General features: G+C 44.6%; 1 protein-coding gene across 2 annotated transcripts in view; it reads right to left on the minus strand.

The window, feature by feature from the left end:
* Positions 1-19,462, minus strand: part of BAZ1A (bromodomain adjacent to zinc finger domain 1A) — a 353,746-nt gene that overhangs the window by 157,788 nt on the left and 176,496 nt on the right. For both annotated transcript variants that reach the window (XM_056545400.1, XM_056545399.1), the window contains exons 14-15: positions 16,087-16,311; positions 15,835-16,000 (exon numbers count right to left, since the gene is read on the minus strand). In XM_056545400.1, the coding sequence (XP_056401375.1) occupies positions 15,835-16,000; positions 16,087-16,311 (391 nt within the window). The remainder of the gene's footprint in view (positions 1-15,834; positions 16,001-16,086; positions 16,312-19,462) is intronic.

Here is a 19,462-nt window from a genome sequence, read left to right on the forward strand (position 1 = left end):
TACTCATGAAAATTGCCCCCCAACACAATAATTTGGCTTCTAACGAACCCAATCAACCCACTGAAGGTATGCTGAGCCCATCAATATAGACAACAATTTAGAGTCTCTTACCTTCCAAATCAAACCCATTATGCAGGACCCTCCTCCACCCCTCAACCCTTCTTCCCATACCGTGGAAGACCATGGCGTGCTCGAGGACACCGTGGATTTCCCCGATCCAGACCATCTCCAGTAAAGTCTTCCATTTTCGTCACCGGAGATTCCATTGGGAGGAAGACTCAAACATTGTTTCCCAAAACCGGGGTATGATAACTTCAGACTCATGGATTCAGAATACTGTTTTAGGCTATCAGATAGAATTTATTATCCCTAACATTCAAACTTCCCTCCCTCATCCCATACAGTTTTCCCTTTCAGACAAAAATCTGGTAGACCTGAAAATAAAAAGACCTCATTACCAAAAGAGAAAATTATACCGGTACCACTACACTCCCCAGGATTCTTAACCAATCTTTTCATGGTAAAAAAGAAAGATGGTCACAGACCCGTAATCAACTTAAGACTACTCAACAACTTTGTAGTATATTGCCCCTTCAAGATGGAAGGTATCCATCTATTGAGAGACATCCTATTAAAAGACGATTGGCTAATCAAGATAGGTTTAAAGGACGCTTCTTTAACCGTCCTGATTCATCCTTCTTCCCAAATTTTCCTCCAATTTATATTTAACAATCAGAAATGGCAGTTCACTTGCCTTCCATTCGGCCTCTCTTCAGCCCCATGGTGCCTCACAATATTCTTGAAGCCCATCATTTCTTCCCTTCTAAGTCATGGGGTACGCATTATAATCTACATCGACAACATTCTTCTCATGGCACATTCCAAAGAATGGACTTTCTCCTGATTCATCTAGGTTTCCTTGTCAACCTAAAAAAATCCATTCTTATTTCATCTCAAGAACTAGAATTTCTGGGTTTCATGATCAATACCCAACTGACCACTGAGTCTTTCTCCAAGGAGGTTGAAGACAAATCGGAACCTGATTTCTTTGAGAACCATAGCCCGAATTGTGGGTCTGCTTTCACCATCTATTCAAGCCATTTTTCCTGCTCCGCTTCATTATAGAGCTCTCAAACGCTTGAAGATTCACCATCTACGGGAGGGCCTCTGTTATTTAGACAAAATTAGTCTCTTCCGAAGCCAAAGAACAACTTCTTTGGTGGCTTTCTCACATTCAACTTTGGAACAGGGAGACAATCTTTCATCCCAATACAGATATTATCATAGAATCCGACATGACCCTCGTCGGCTGGGGCACTCATTGCGGCTCCCTTTCTACCAGGGAAAAATTGTCTCCTTCCGAATCACTTCTACATATTAACTGCTTTGAGCTCCTTGCGGGATTCTTTCCTTTGAAAAGCTTTGCAAAAGACGCTTCCAATTGTTGTATCTTATGTATGGGCAAAATTTCCGCTGTCCAATACATCAATCTCCTAGGAGGTACGGACACAAACTCCTTGCAGACATTGTTAAAGACTTATCATTGTTAAAGATAAGAACATTACATTGAAGGCGGAATATCTTCCCGGAATATTCAACTCAATCGCAGATCGGTACTCCTGCGATTTCATCTAGACATTTTCCTATCGATTCTATCCAAATATCATTCCATCTGGGAAGTCAATATTAATTTGGACATGTTTCTTTCCTGAGAAGACAACGACTATGTTTAAAGTTTCTTTCTTTTAACCCCTTAAGGACTCAGGGTTTTTCCGTTTTTGCACTTTCGTTTTTTCCTCCTTACCTTTAAAAAATCATAACCCTTTCAATTTTCCACCTAAAAATCCATATTATGGCTTATTTTTTGCGTCGCCAATTCTACTTTGCAGTGACATTAGTCATTTTACCCAAAAATGCACGGCGAAACGGAAAAAAAAAATCATTGTGCGACAAAATCGAAAAAAAAACGCCATTTTGTAACTTTTGGGGGCTTCCTTTTCTACGCAGTGCATATTTCGGTAAAAATTACACCTTATTATTCTGTAGGTCCATACGGTTAAAATGATACCCTACTTATATAGGTTTGATTTTGTCGCACTTCTGGAAAAAATCATAACTACATGCAGGAAAATTTATACGTTTAAAAATGTCATCTTCTGACCCCTATAACTTTTTTATTTTTCCACGTACGGGGCGGTATGAGGACTCATTTTTTGCGCCGTGATCTGAAGTTTTTATTGGTATGTTTTTTGTTTTGATCTGACTTTTTGATCACTTTTTATTCATTTTTTAAGGTTATAAAAAGTTACCAAAATACGCTTTTTTGGACTTTGGAATTTTTTTGCGCGTACGCCATTGACCGTACGGCTTAATTAATGATATATTTTTATAGTTCGGACATTTACGCACGCGGCGATACCACATATGTTTATTTTATTTTTTTTTTACACTGTTTTATTTTTCTTATGGGAAAAGGGGGGTGATTCAAACTTTTATTAGGGAAGGGGTTAAATGACCTTTATTAACACTTTTTTTTTACTTTTTTTTTGCAGTGTTATAGGTCCCATAGGGACCTATAACACTGCACACACTGATCTTTCATCCTGATCACAGGCGTGTATTAACACGCCTGTGATCAGCATTATCGACGCTTGACTGCTCCTGCCTGGATCTCAGGCACGGAGCAGTCATTCGTCGATCGGACACCAGGGAGGCAGGTAAGAGCCCTCCCGGTGTCCGATCAGCTGTTCGGGACGCCGCGATTTCACCGCGGCGGTCCCGAACAGCCCGACTGAGCAGCCGGGATACTTTCAGTTTCACTTTAGAAGCGGCGGTCAGCTTTGACCGCCGCTTCTAAAGGGTTAATACCGCACATCGCCGCGATCGGCGATGTGTGGTATTAGCCGCGGGTCCCGGCCGTTGATTAGCGCCGGGACCCACGCGATATGATGCGGGATCGCGGCGCGATCCCGCTTCATATCGCGGGAGCCGGCGCAGGACGTAAATATACGTCCTGCGTCGTTAAGGGGTTAAAGGGGTACTCCGGTGAAAATTATTATTATTATTTTTTTTTAATCAAATGGTGCCAAAAAGTTAAACAGATTTGTAAATTACTTCTATTAAAAAATCTTAATCCTTCCCGTACTTATTAGCTGCTGAATACTACAGTGGAAATTATTTTCCGTTTGAAACACAGAGCTGTCTGCTGAAATCATGAGCACAGTGCTCTCTGCTGACATCTCTGTCCATTTTAGGAACTGTCCAGCATAAAAGGAAATCCCCATAGCAAACATATGCTGTTCTGGACAGTTCCTAAAATGGACAGAGATGTCAGCAGAGAGCACTGTGCTCATGATGTCAGCAGACAGCTCTGTGTTCCAAAAAGAAAAGAATTTCCGCTGTAGTATTCAGCAGCTAATAAGTACAGGAAGAATTAAGATTTTTTTAATAAAAGTAATTTACAAATCTGTTTAACTTTCTGGCACCAGTTGACTTAAAAAAGTTTTTCACTAGAGTACCTCTTTAAACTCCCGGTCCTTCTTATATCCGTTAAACGTGTCTCCATTGTCAAAGTTCTTGATATTTCTCGTAGACAATTTACACCTCAAGGTGTTCTCTTTACAATTTCTCGCCGTACTAAGACAAACTTACATTTCCATTTTTTTTATCCATTCTTTCCACATCATGAAAAACTTCTTGTGGTTCGTTGTCTACGCTCCTATGAATCCAAAACGGAATCTATCAGACTTTGCTTTTCTTAATTACTCATTTCATTCTGTAAACCCTATGCTCCTGTTTCCTCCTCCACTTTAGCTTGATGTTAAAGGAATACTCTGGCGCTAAACATCTTATCCCCTATCAAAAAGGATAGGGGATAAGATGTTAGATCGCAGGGATCCCGCCGCTGGGGAAAACCGCGATCTCTCCTGCAGCACCCCCATTTTCCAGCTGCACAGAGCGAGGATCGCTCTGTGACTGATAACGGGCGGTGCAGGGGATGAAGTATTGTGATGAGGGGGGCGGGCCGTGACGTCACAATACCCCAGCCCCTGTATAGCCAGTCATCTGCCACGGAGCAAACATAGCTCTGTGCTGCTGATATACAGGAGTGCTGCAGGAGAGATCCTTTGGATAGGAGATAATACATCTAGGGGTGGAGTACCCCTTTAAACAGACCATGGAATTGGCTGGCATTTATGTCTCTAACTTTGGAGCTCCTCCTGCCAGGGGAGCTGTTTCGACTAAATTATTCCAATCGGGAGCTTCTCTTTCAGATATTATGAAAGCAGCTAATTTGTCTTCTGATTCTACATTTAAGACTATTTCAAATCAGAATCCCATGTTTCTATGGTCCTTTTGTAAGGTTTTTAATACGTGTATATTGCATGACTATTATATACTGTTTAGCTATAAACTAGCATAATAGGAGAGTCTTGTCATAAAATTGGTAATTTTCCTATCCTTGGTGCCAGAAAATTTGGATTTTATTAAAAACAAGATACGAGTATTATCCCTCCCATTAGACCCGTCCCTATACTTCTATATCTTTCTTTTGTTTTCACAGCTCAGTAATGTTGTCATCTTACAGATCCTATTTCCAGCATATTAACAGTTACTGTTTCTATCTGAAGTGTTTTTCTTTACTACAAAGTTTTTCCTTCGTTCTTCTGTGGACTATTCTTCATTCCAATTATTGTGAACATCTACTCTTCGCTGCAAAGAAGAAGGGATATCTTCAGGCAGCAGTTACATATATAACCTACGCTCTGCTATGATTGAATACTGTTATATTGCAGCATGTTTAGTTGCATTACATGTTTAAAGAGGCACGGTCATTGTTAAAAACTTTTCATATATTGCAGGACTCATTATAATATGACATTTCACAATATACACATGTTAAATTTTTTTTAAAATTTTCACCTGAAATTCAAGCTAAAAATAGCCACCACTAGGGATCGCCTGTCTTTTAGCCAGACAGACTAGTCTAGATTTTACAGCATACTGGATACTGGCCGTAAAGCATACCGGTATCCAGTATAGGATATTTCTATTGAGTGTATGCAAAACTACAGATAAAGGATGTGTGGACATGCTGGGAGCTGTAGTTTTACAACAGCTGGAGGCAACACTGCTCTAACACAGTAATTTACAAACATTGCAGCTTCAGTTGTTACTAAACTACAACTCCCAGCATGCTGAAATAGTCAAAGCTTTCTCGGACTCCTGAATGACAAAGAAGTTGATCAGACATTCAGGAGTCTGTGAAAGATGAATGACACACAGTGACAGCTATGCTGATTAGCATCCAGCTTTACTAGGAGAAGATAAAACAGATAGAACATGTATTCATAAAAATGTTGTACTTTTATCTAAAAAATACTTGCACTATTTTTATAAAGATCTATTCTTATATTTATACATTTTATCCTGTGATGAATTCACCATAATGTCTTCTGATTACTGCAGGCAAACTCCAAGCATCTTCCTGTGTGTAACATGTACAGCATGAAACCAGAGAGCAAAGGGTTACAGAGTAGAGTACTGTCCCTCCTGTGAGGGAGACAGACTGACACGCCCCCTCCAGCCTGCACAATGAAAAAGTAACTCGCCAGCAGATAAATGCTTATATCGCGGGATATATAGGTCCGAGACACACAAAAATTATATGCACATGATCAGGATTGGGTCCTGAGTAACAGGTCACTTTTTTCTTTTTTTTTTTTGCACTATGACATAGTTACATAGTTAGTACGGTTGAAAAAAGACATACGTCCATCAAGTTCAACCAGGGAATTGAAGGGTAGGGGTGTGGCGCGATATTGGGGAAGGGATGGGATTTTATATTTCTTCATAAGCATTAATGTTATTTTGTTCCAGGAATGTATCTAACCCGGTTTTAAAGCTATAAATTTTTCCTGTTGTGACCAGTTCCTGAGGTAGACCTTTACCATAAGAACTGTGAACTTATGAAACAAAGGCATGTCGCCCCTTGAGACTAAACCTTTTCTTCTCCAGACGGAGGGAGTGCCCCCTCGTCCTTTGGGGGGGGGGGGGGGGGGGGGGGGGGGGGGGGGGGGGGGTTTAACCTGGAACAGTTTTTCTCCTTATTTTTTGTATGGGCCATTAATATACTTGTATACAGAGGGGCGTGGCTTGGCGGTTGAGATGAGCGGTCGCACGCTGTGAGTGCTCCCGCTTAGAACCTGCATTTAACTTATCCTGAGGTGAATCCTGGAGTCCCATGACCCCACAGACTCGGCTGAGGACCCGCATTATGGCCTCTAAACAAGACCCGACGAGAAACAAGGATCGACCGGCCGTGGAAAAGCTCCGGGACTATGCCCGCGCAGACAGGCAAGATGGCGCCGCTCAGGCCGGGGCGCGTGTTCCACCAGCGGCTGCGGAGGGAGGAGAGGGCTTCACATCGTGAAGAGGGCGCTGATTCTAATGACCTTACCCTTCGGGAGGTGAGCGATACCCTCCTGATGGCGATCCAGACATGCCGCACTTCTCTCACCGGCAAGCTTGAAGAGGTCAGGGTGGACGTGGGCCTCCTACGGCAGGACTTTCAGACCTTGAGGGAGCGGGTGACTGAGACTGAGACACGCATCTCCACCCTGGAAGACACGATGCAGCCTCTACCCTCTTCACTCCGCGAGGTCCGGGAGCAACTGGATTTGGCCCGTCAGAAGAATGACGACCTCGAGAACCGGCTGCGCCGGAATAACAGAGTGATCGGTCTCCCTGAGCGGGCGGAGGGTCAGAACCCGGGGGCCTATGTGGAGTCCTGGATCAAAGAGCTCTTTCCGGATGCCCCCTTCTCAGCTGCTTACGCCGTGGAGAGAGCACACCGAGTACCATCTAAGCCACCGATCCCTGGTGCGCCTCCTCGTCCTCTATTGGCGAGGTTTCTCAACTGCAATGATCGGGACTTGATCCTCTGCTCTGCCCGGCGGCTGCCGGAGATCATAGTGCAGAACGCAAAGGTATCCATTTTCCCGGACTTCTCCTCTGATCTTCAACGCAGGAGGGCCTCGTTTACTTCTATCAAGGCGTGGCTGAGAGAGAGAGGGGTACCATACTCCATGGCATACCCTGCCCGGTTGAGGATCGTGGATGGTGACCGGGCGGTTTTCTTTACTTCCCCGCAGGATGCGGATGACTGGCTACGGCGCCAACGTTGATCCGGACCCTGTAGGCGACCCAGGATTACGTGGTGAGATGGAGATGCTGGTACAGGACCTCTTGCCATGACCTTTACCCTCCCTCCCCTTGCCTCTATCCCCCTGTATGGCCCCGGTCTCCTGGACCCCTTTGCGGAGCTCAAGATACTGTGATTCCCCGGGAGGTTTTTTTTTTTTTTCTCTACTTTTTTCCCAGTTTTTTTCCCCGTTTCCCCCCCCCCCCCCCCCTTCCCATCTCCTCCCCCTTCCCCGGGAGCCTGGTCTCCCCCGGCCCTCCATTCTCCCCATGCACCTGATGTCTCCCTGATGCTCCCAGGCCTTACCTCTCCCTTCCCTCGCCCCCATCCTGTTGCTTACTTTGATCTGCTGTGTGCCCTGGTTCAGGACTGTTCCTCCGGGACTGCATGAGGGCCCTACCCTGACCCTCTGAAGGGATTTATTCTGTCCCTCTCCAGTCTACCTGCCTCGTCACCCTGTCCCTTTTCCCTGGGTCGGTTCATTTTTTTTAATTTTTTTATTTTGGAGTCTCAGACTTGGAGGACATCGGCCGCTGGATTACTATTACACGATCTCTATCTGGTCTCCTTCCCTCCTCCCTGATGTGCCAGTTTCCCCCCCCACCTTCCCGTTCCCCCTTCCTAACCGAACCCCCCCCCCCCATAGTGCCTGAGACCTTTTGTTCCTCGATTACCTAGACTGTCCCTTGCTGTGTGACTCCTGTTTGCTGGGATTATTATTATTATTATTATTTTTTTTATTTTTTTTTTTCCATTTGTGGGGGGGGGTCGGGGTGACGGGTGGACAATCTCCTGAGTCGGGGATGGGATTTACTGTTGATCATATATGTTTTATCATTTTCTATTTCCTCCTCTCTTTCTCCTGCTTCCCCTATCCTTCTCTCCTTCGCAAGACCCTCCCTCCACCCCCTGTTTTCCCCCTCCCGTCCCGTCCCCCTCTCTCTCCACCTTTTTTTTTTTTCTCTTTTTTTTTTTCTCTTCTTCCCTGTACTTCCTTCCTCTCTCTCCCTGCTTTCCTCCTTTTTTCCCTTTTTTTCTCTTCCTCTTTTTCCCTTCCCCCCCCCCCCCCCCCCCCCTGTTTTTATTTTCCTGTACTTTCCTCCACTTCTTCTCTCGGGTCCCAGTTGGACTCATATTCTCCTAATGTTTGATGAACATACTCAGGGTTCTCCACTGTTAGCATGTATGAGCAGGTTCTCCCCACTAGATGGAGCTGTTGCTCCACTGATGCTTATGCAACACTGGTATAGATATGTTTACTGTTTGATTTATTTACTGGTCCCCTACTTAGTTTGGGGTTTCATTTTGCCTCCAAGATACCTACCCGCGAGGTCGCCTATTAGTAGGGTTTTTTGTCTTACCACTTCAGTACTATGGCCTATATATGGTCCCGCGCATCCCTGTCAGTGTTTCTCACCCCGGCTGGGGCATGTATGTCTTCTCTGTCTTTACCTCTCCCCCTGCTGTTTTACGTGTTGTCTCTTCTTATGGCTGATATTAAGATAATGTCGTGGAATGTTAGAGGAGCACGCACCCCGCGCAAGCGCACTATGATATTCTCCCATATTAGAAAGTATCAGCCTCATATTGTGGCACTGCAGGAGACGCATCTTACTCCAGATAAAGCTGGACAGTTTTCTAAACCCTGGGTCCAATGGTCCTTGCACTCCTATCACACGTCCTTCTCAAGGGGGGTTTCCCTACTGGTTAGTCGGAGAGTAAGGTGGGACCCAGTTACAGTACGTAAGGATTCACAGGGTCGTTTTATCTTTGTATACGCATTTTTAAATAATGTGCCTTTTGTCTTCTTATTCATATACAACCCTCCCCCTGCCTCTATGGATATACTCCATAGGGCGGTTACCTTCGCAGCTAGTTATCCCTCTGCCCGTGTCCTCTGTATGGGGGACTTCAACATGGTACCGAATCCGTCCCTGGATCGCCATAGCCCCAGGGGGGTCCCGGTGGGAGTTGGGGGTGGCCCTTTATCGCTGTTTTTGGAGGAGGTTGGATGGGTAGACATTTTTAGGGCCAGGTACCCTCAGGCTAGGCAATACTCTTGTCACACTCTGGGCAGAAATGCGCTGTCCAGGATCGACCTTGCATGTGGCAACTCGCTCCTTCTTCCCCAGGTTTCAGCGGTTTCCTATGAACCGCGGGCTATATCAGACCATTCTCCCCTAATGCTTGATGTCTCCATGGTGGATCCTGGTTCACCGCGGAGGTGGAAAATCCACCCTTTCTGGCTGGAACAGATAGGCTCCTGCGACCGTATTCCGGACCAGCTTCGAGTCTTTCTTGAGGCCAATTCCCCTGGGAGTTCCCCCATCCTGGTGTGGGAGACATTGAAGGCGTATTTGAGGGGGTGCTTGCGCTCCACTATCTCCTTTCTCAAAAAGTCAGCGTCTAGGCGGGAGGAGGAGCTGGCTGGACGATGTGCGGAGCTGGAGGCCCGATACGTTGCGGACTCATCCGAGGCTAATAAGGTTGAATGGCTGAGTGCGGGGCGGCAATATATGCTGCACCTCTCAGAAAAGGCCAATAGAAAGCTGTTTTTCACAAAACAATTCTACTTTGAACATGGCAATCAATCTAGTAAGCTGTTAGCACATATAGTCAGGCAGAACTCTTCTGCCCCTGCGATTCTTAAGACAGTGGCCTCGGATGGGTCCGAGCTGTTGGGGGTTGTGGACATTGCGCGTTGCTTTGCCACGTACTACTCTAATCTTTATTCTTCACAGGTGCAGTATGGTGCTGAGGAGCTGGACACCTACCTGGACGGTATTGACTTTCCAGTACTATCGGATAGTGATCGGATGATGTTGGAGGCCTCCCTCTCCTTACTGGAGATTCAGGATGCCATGGGGGACATGACTAAGGGTAAATCTCCGGGCCCTGATGGCCTTCCACTGGAGGTTTACTTGCGGTATTCCGACATGCTCCTTCCATCCCTGCTTGCAATGTTTGAACGGGCATTTGAGGATGGTATTCTACCTGCCTCTATGTATGAGGCAACCATAGTTGTCCTCCTAAAACCTGATAAAAATCCTGTGGAGTGCGGTTCTTACAGACCCATTTCGCTGCTGAATCTGGATTATAAGGTGCTCACGAAAGTTTTAGCTAACCGATTGAACAAGGTAATCCTATCCATAATTCACCCAGATCAATCCGGCTTCATGCCTGGCAAATCCACATCCGATAACATCCGTAGGGTACAGGCGGCTGTCCAGGTGGGGAACGCTCTGGGGGGAGATTGGGCTTTGGCGTCGCTGGACGCCGCCAAGGCCTTTGATTCCGTGGAATGGGGTTATTTGCAGGCTACCCTTGTTAAATTTGGTTTTGGTCCTAACTTTAGAAAATGGGTGTCCCTCCTGTACAGATGCCCGCAGGCCCAGATCCTGGTGAATGGTGTGTGTTCTTCCCCATTTGCTATCGGCCGGGGCACGCGTCAGGGGTGTCCATTGTCCCCGCTTCTGTTTGCGATGGCAGTGGAGCCCCTCGCCCTCCGCATTCGGCAGGATCCTGGCTTCCGAGGTATGTCTACGGGGGGCCGGGAGGAGCGCATAGGCCTCTATGCCGATGATATGGTGTTATTCCTCTCTGACCCTACATTGATGCTTCCTTATGTCATGGCACTCATGGACCGTTTTGGGTATTTCTCTGGTCTACTCATCAACTGGACTAAGTCTGCAGTGATGCCGCTTCTGTCTAGGGATTGGCCCCCGGTAATGAATGGCCTCCCGGTGGTTTCCTCATTTAAGTATTTGGGGGTTCACGTTCACAGAGATCCTTTGCTTGACCTGTCCGCTAACATACTCACTCTACTTCCTTATGTTAAAGCGAAGTTCCGGGTGTGGGCCACGCTCCCATTATCGGTCGCTGGCCGTATCAATCTTATTAAACTTATTGTCTTACCTAAGTGCCTTTATGCGCTGGAGCATGCCTCAGTGCCTGTACCTAGACACTTCTTTGATTCTCTTCACTCCCTTCTTTCACCATTTATTTGGGGCCCCAATAGACCTAAAATTCGGCTAACCACGTTACAACGCCCCAAGTTGGCGGCGGGAATGTCACTCCCTGATTTTTATTTATATTATTTGGCCGGTCAACTGCGGTATATCAGGCACTGGATCTCTGGGGATGTGGTGCCGGATTCCGAACAGTCCTTAGCTAGGTCTGTCCCGATAATGACCCTTAGGATGCTGCTAGATAGCCCTGTCCTTGGTGGTAGAGCTTACCTCCAACTTCATAAGCTGGCCATAAAGGTATGGCGGGCTGTTAAGGGGATATATGGATATACTGACATCGCTGAGGATACCCCTCTATGGCATAATCCTCAACTTCCTCAAGTGAGCGATGCTCTGGACCCAGTCTTCTGGCAAAACGCGGGGGTGCTTACTTTGGGGCATGTTTATCGTGACAATGTGCTCTGTTCATTTGATCAGTTGCAATCCAGTCATGCTCTTCCCAGAAACAGTTTTTTTAAATACCTCCAGCTCCGACACGCCCTGAATGCCCAGTTCCCAATGGGGAGCCCATTGATATCAGCGTTTCCCCTCATTGGGGTTCTGAAGTCACAGGGTCCCAGGGGGCTGGTGTCCATCCTGTACACGCACCTTATTCAGGCCAAGAACTCCCGCACTCCAGTACCGGTGGTCCGGCATTGGGAATCCCATATCCCTAATTTGACTAAGGATGAATGGGAGGACATTTTTTCCTCCCACATGTTAGTGTCCCCGGCAGCGAATAATAAATTGATCCAATTGAACATTATACACTATAGTTATATCACTCCTTTAAGGCTCCATAGAATGGGTCGTTCAGACTCCGATGCTTGTCATCGCTGTAGCGCTGCCAGGGCAGACTTTTGGCATTTGATATGGGCCTGCCCCTATATCGCAGCTTTCTGGCATGCAGTGCTCACTTTTTTAGCTACTCTGGCTCAACCTTCCCTATCTCTTGATCCTTTGATCTGCCTTTTTGGTATCTTAGATGAAGAGATATGGACACATCACGTACGTACGTTTTTGCGGGAAACTTTGTTCTTGGCCAGGAAGGCTATTGCTCTTAAATGGATGGACCCCGGCTCTCCTACCCTGACTCAATGGAAGGCTATGGTAAATGCTACATTGCCTTTCTCACACATAGTGTACAAAAACAGGAAGTGCCCGGGTAAATTTTATTCTGTGTGGGGTGGTTGGTGTTCCTCTCCCTTGACTCAATGCTCGTACTCTGTGACCTCCTCTGGGACAATGTAAGATACATTGATGCTATGCTTGCTGTCTGTTGTCTTTACTAACCTTTGTTACTCTTTCTGTGCACGTTTGTCGATTCTTTTTCTCCTCCTTGGATGCGTGGGTTGCCTTTCGGGGTTATTTATCATGGGTTATTTGATGGTACCACTAACTAGTGATAGTATTGGTGCTCCTCGCGGGATGGTATACGATTGCTAATTTTTGGCGAATGTTCGCCTTCTTGTTCTATTTTGTTTTCAGTTTACCTACCTCAGTTGGGTAGTGTCTTATGACTTCGATGTATACCATGTGATGTAACCTGGAGTATCCTGTCGCTTGCATTCTGTATTTTGATGTATGGTCTCATGACCCTTTCCTATGTACTGTAGATATGCTTCGTGTTCACTTTAATGGGCCTGTGGTCTAAAGTTATTTACTTTTCAATAAAACGAATTTAAAAAAAAATATACTTGTATACATTTATCATATCCCCCCTTAAACGTCTCTTCAAGACTAAACAATTGTAACTCCTTTAATCGCTCCTCCTAGCTAAGATGTTCCATGCCCAATATTAGTTTAGTAGCACGTCTCTGCACCCTTTCCAGCTCCAGTGTGTCCCTTTTATGGACTGGTGCCCAAAACTGAACACCATATTCCAGGTGAGGCCGTACCAAAGCTTTATAAAGGGGGAGTATTATGTCCCTGTCCCTCGAGTCCATGCCTCTTTTTATACATGACAATATCCTGCCGGCCTTGGAAGCAGCAGCCTGACATTGCATGCTATTCTGAAGTCTGTGATCTACAAGTACACCCAGATCCTTCTCTACCAGTGACTGACAGTTTAATCCCCCCTAAGACATACGACGCATGCATGTTATTAGTACCCAGATGCATAACTTTACATTTATCCACATTAAACCTCATTTGCCAAGTGGATGCCCAGACACTTAGTCTATCCAAGTTATCTTGTAACCTATACACATCCTCTATAGACTGTACCGTGCTACAAAGCTTGGTGTCATCTGCAAAGAGAGAAACAGAGCTGTTAATACCATCCTCTATATCATTGATAAATAAATTAAACAACAGCGGGCCCAGTACTGAACCTTGGGGTACACCACTAATAACTGGGGACCAATCAGAGTACGAATCATTGACCACCACTCTCTGGGTACGATCCATGAGCCAGTGTTCAATCCAGTTAGAAACTAAAGTTTCCAAACCGAAAGACCTTAACTTACCTGTCAGACGTCTATGAGGGACAGTATCAAACGCTTTAGCAAAATCCAGAAACACTATATCCACAGCCATTCCTCTGTCAAGGCTTCTACTCACATCTTCATAAAAGCAAATTAGTTTGGTTTGACAACTTCTATTCTTAGTAAACCCATGCTGGCTATCACTTATAAGGGATTACATACAGGAGTACATAGGGGATAATTGTATTATAAGTCCTTCAAACAATTTACCCACAATGCATGTTAAACTTACTGGTCTATAGTTTCCTGGGGAAGACCTAGAGCCCTTTTTGAAGATTGGCACCACATTCGCCTTGCGCCAGTCCCTTGGCACAATACCAGACACCAGTGAATCTCTAAATATCATGAACAGGGGTACAGATATTACTGAACTCAGTTCTCTAAGAACTCTTGGGTGCAATCCATCTGGCCCTGGAGATATGCTTACATTTATATTACTCAACTTACCTTGTACCATTTCTACATTAAGCCAGTTCAGTACATTACATGATGTTTTACCAGCACTGACCTGTCCAATGTCAGCTCCTTCTTCCTTAGTATATACAGAACTAAAGAACCCATTCAGTAGCTCTGCTTTCTCTTTATCGCCTGTGACAACCTCCCCGTTATCATTATTAACAGGTACGCTTTAAAGTTTTTCTGTAATATTTACATTATTCCTTTTTGCTGCTGAGTTCACCATAAAATAATCGCATCTTGTCTTGTCTTTAATAAAAATCATAATTTTCCTTCACCAAGGATAGGGCTGAAGAGCCGCAGCCTCTCAGAAAAATTAGTGTTAAACAGGCGCTGTCACAATTTTTTTTTTAACAAATGATAAGTGCCTATGAATATAAGAAAATTTCCAACACACTTGTATTATTTTTTGGTCATTTTACCTAGTAAATGTAGCTGTAGAGTAAGGATGAGGGATAGAGCCATATACTAAAGCTGTGTGTTTATATGTGTGTTCAACAGAGCTGAGTGTGTTTGTATTCAGCTGAGCTGAGTGTGTATGTAGGGCTTTGTGTGAACAGATAAGCTGTATGTGTGTGTGTTTAGCAGAGCTGAGTTTATGTGTCCATCATAGAGTGTGTAGGGCTTTGTGTAAAGCTGTGCGTGTTCAGCAGAGCCGAGTGTATAGGGCTTTGTGTGAAGGGCTAAGGTGTGTGTGTGTGTGTGTGTGTGTGAGCATGTGAGTGGTAGAGATGTGTATGTAATTGTGTTTCCCTCTACTCTATTTCTGAGGTGAACAGAGAGGAAAGCTGTAGGGGGGGGGGGGGGGGGGGGGGGGAGACTGCAGCTGACCGTCTGCTGCTATCAACCCTTCAACTACAGGACAGGAAGTTTACAGAAGTGAGGGCAAGCATCATCACTGCCTAAAAATTCACATAGAGATTAGGAGAACAGCAGAAGCCTATACAGGAGATAAAGGGTACTTTACAGCACAGGGAGAACAGTGATGACAGATACGATTTTAGGTCCACATGTCAAAGGGTTGATTCCAGGCTTCTCTCTTACCCCTCGGCTTGAAGGATAGACCGCCATATTTGAACACAGGGAGAGGTCTATTACACAAGCCCAGAAGGAGGACAGGTTAACTGAGGATTTGTTTGACTATGAAAGAATGACAGACTACTGTAAAAAAAGATTCTGTCCCTGTTTTATGCTGCCTGTGGCTCGGACAGAATCAAACCAATAAATATGTTTAGCAAAAACACTAGGCTGAGAGGAGCTAGGCAGGCACCATTGATATATAATATTGGGTTAGAAAAAATGCAGGTAGGGAATGGAGAAGTGCAGGTAGTGTAGTTAAGTGACCATCTGGGTGGGCGTATCAAAATATACATCCAGTGAAATAACAGTCCATAAAGAAAAAAAAAAAAGATCGCACTCACCCAGGAAAGATAAAAGGTCCTTTTTATTAGAACATTTCTTTAAAACATTCCGGTGCTCAGGTAGAGAGGTGCGATCAGCATTCGCTGACTGACCGGCTGAGGCGAGAAAACGTTCCTTTCGCGGTTCTGCCCGTTTTCTCAAGGCCTGAGCACCGGAATGTTTTAAAGAAGTTTAGAGCAATCTTACTTTTTTCTTTATGGAACTGTTAATATGTTTGTTTAGGTTAACATGAAGTTTTCCGATATTTTTTTCCACATACCTAGCAGCAGCTTCTTCTCTTTCTTTCCGATTCTGCTCAGCTTTCAGTTCTCTGAATTCTTGTTTCACTTGCCGCAGCTCTTCAAGGCAATCCTCAATATAGTCTCTAGTGGAAACTAATGTAAGCAGCTTACCACAAAGGGCATGGAGAATTTTCAACTTTTCATCTGAAACATAGATGACCCAATATAAATAACTGAATAACTTATTAAAAACAAGCATCAGTTGTTTTAGCAGAACCACTTTCTCTCACCAGGTAATAAGTCATAAACCGATGTAGTAGAAAGCTTTTTTAAGATTGCAGGATGGTTCATACGAAGTTCCAAACAAGCATCATCTGTTGCAATAAAGCCACCCTGCTTTTGGTAACGATATTTAGCATTGGCAGAGTTGGATTCAGCACCAGAAGCCAAAATATGGAGACGGAGAATCTCTGAAAGAGTGCAGCTATCTAAATCCAGCTCTTTTAGACTACAGCCTGAAAGTGAAAAGCAAAAAAGTCAAAATGTTTGGTATTATTTAAAACATACACTAATTCACAAATACATTTCACACTGAAATGACATCTTAAAAAAAAATAGGATTTGTTTTAGTTTAGTCAAACACAAATTTTAAAAGGGATCAGATTTTAGCATATATAATGCTTGACAACGCGCTATATATGCCCCCAGGGATGGTTAAGATATTTAGTTATAAAGTCCATCATTGGTTGCCTCGCAAGCAGTCCCCGTTGGCTTGATTGACGGCTAAGCAGATGGAGCAGAGTGGTGATAAGAGCCGTCATTTAAGACTAGGGGATGGGACCATGGCCAGAGCGACGGGTGCTGATCAGTATAAGTCCCAACCCAGGGGACTACTTGCAGGGCAGCCATGGAATAACTTAATATCTTCACCACTCCTGGGGGCAAAAATGTACCCCGGGGATGGTGAGGACAACTATTTTAGCATATAGAACACATTGTCAAGCGTTATACGTGCTAAAATCTGCTGATTGGTCATGAAGGAAGTTAAAAGGAACCAGACAACATAAATTAATGGGCTGCACAGCTAAACCTTGTGTCTGCAGCGAGCTAAACCTCCTTGAAATAGAGCAGTCTGACTCCTAATTTAGAGGGAATGCTTAAGTGGAGTATAACCTCCAGTCACACTTTGGATGTATTACACAGCCCGACCCCTGTCAGACTCTAGTGCATGCCCTCTAGTTTTGTGCTCATGTAACAAGCATTTACATGACTTAGCCATCAGGCAGACAGGTCTGCATATTTGATTGCCACCTGACACGTTTCAAGTGGTTAGGAAAAACAGGGAGGAAGGGGGATAGGCAGAGGTGGAGAATCAAGGCATATGGCAGAGTTAAGGGGTTGGCAAAAAGAAACCTGTATGAGTGCGCATAAGTATAAAAAAAAAAAGGGGAAAGCAGACCCAAGCACAGTAGGAATGAAATTGGTATGAGTGTATTAGTCAGGAAAACAGTCAAGTACCAGGAGGTTGAGAGAGGAGGGAAACAGTAAAGCCTCCTGGAAAAGAAAGATACTTAACTGTCCACTGTCTTTAGGTACTCACAGGGTACCTAAAGAATTGGGGTTACCAGCATGCCAATCTGCAGGGATGTATCTCTCCAATGATGAGATTCCTTTCACTCCCCTTGTAACCTTGCGCACCCTGGAACTAAAGGCTCGTTCACACGGCCGTCTGCCCCCATACATTTATGCCCGTTCTGCAATCCATTTGATATTTTTTTTAAACGGGTTGCAAATGGCTGTAAAATAATCCCAGTGATGTCAATGGAATTTTTTTTTTTTTTTTTAACAATCTTATCACCCGTTTCCTTCCTGTTCCGTTTTTTTGACGGGGAAAAAACATTGCATGCAGTATTTTTTTCTCCCGGCAAAAATAACTGAATAGAAACTGATATAAAAAAATTTACATTGAAGTCTATGGCAAACGGATGAGCATATAATGTCATCCGTTTGCACCCAGTTTTTAATATCCATTTTTCAACAGTTATTACTTCTGAGCATTCCCAGGAGTGAAATCAGCAAACTCTTGCTGTGCTGTGGGATTACTACTACTCCCATCATGGAATAGACTTGTTTCATTGATGGGAGGAGTAGTAGTTTCCAGGTTGCGGGAGTCTGGGGAAGCTAGATTAATGCTTGTACTACTACCCCCATCATGGAACAGAGTCTGTTCCATGTTGGGAGTAGTAGTTCAGGGGCTGAGGGATTGATCGCACTGGGTCTCACGTCTGAGACCCCATGCGATCATAAGTTATTAACCAGAGGAGTGGATGGCATGGTCCGCAACCCCGCGATGTATCGTGTGTGTGTGTTTTATTTTCATTTTCAAATACCCCGTGGGGAACCCTGAATGGCCGGCACTGAGGGGCCACTCAGGGCTCCCTGCGGGGTTTTTAAGGTCATTATTACGAGGATTGTAATGTTGCAGCAGTGGGCAATATACATAGCTAGCGCAGTGGGTGGCCAGACATATAGCGCTATATGTATAATGCCCCCCCGCTGCGCTATGTATAATGCTCCCCGCTGAGCTTACATATGTCCCCCCAGCGAGCGCATACATAAATCCCTTGCAGAGATATCTGTGAATAGTATACTAGACATGTGCAATTCGGTTCGGCACGAATGTCTAATTTACCGAATTTTACCGTTTTCGTGCATTCGGACCGATCCGAATGCACGAAAACATATTTTGAACATTCCCGAATCGCCACGACAATACGAATAGCAAAGTAACGAATACATTCGTTGTTTCCCGAACATTCGGTAAATCTTTTTATTCTCTTTTTGGACTTTAGCGATCCTAAAAAATTATGGAGATACCTTTTTTATTAAAATTTCGTAGGGTATCATAAAAAAATCATAATAAAAAAGATACAGTAGTGATGGAAAAAATTGTATCTAATGAAATGTATCATTTTTATTATGAAATGTTTATTCATTTTTAAACAGGGATCAATTTATGTGAGCGGGTAAAGCACTAAAAATGTAGCCGACATTAGTAAAAATGTAGTGTGTGCATGTTTTTCACTTTTTTTAAAAACATTTTTTAGGTAGTACTACCACTCCCAGCATGGATCACACTCTTCCATGATGGGAGTAGTAGTTACCTGTACTAATTGACAGATCGCAGGGGTCCCTTGCGATCCTCTTGTATAATGTATAGAGGCGGCGGCTGCTTTTCTATGGTCCCCTGCACTGCCGTATATATACACATATTCATATTTCCCGCAGAGCTGTGATTGGTCAGATGGTTCCAGCCAATCACAGCTCTCTGTGAGAAATAGGAATATGTGTATATATACGGCCGTGCAGGGGACCATAGGAGAGCGACCGCCGCATCCATACATTATACTGGAGGATCGCAGCGGCTGTCAGGAGTGATACCCGCAGTGATCTTTCCTTTACTACAAGTACTACTACTCCCAACATGGAGTACACTCTGCTCCATGCTGGGAGCTGTAGTACCTGCATTAATAGACAAATCGCAGCGGGTGTCAGAAGTTACACTCGCTGCGATATGTCTATTAATGCAGGTACTACAGCTCCCAGCATGTAGCAGAGTGTACTCCATGTTGGGACTATTAGTACCTGCAGTAAGGGACAGATCCT

Source organism: Hyla sarda, chromosome 11, assembly GCF_029499605.1.
Source record: "Hyla sarda isolate aHylSar1 chromosome 11, aHylSar1.hap1, whole genome shotgun sequence".
Lineage (NCBI taxonomy): Eukaryota > Metazoa > Chordata > Amphibia > Anura > Hylidae > Hyla > Hyla sarda.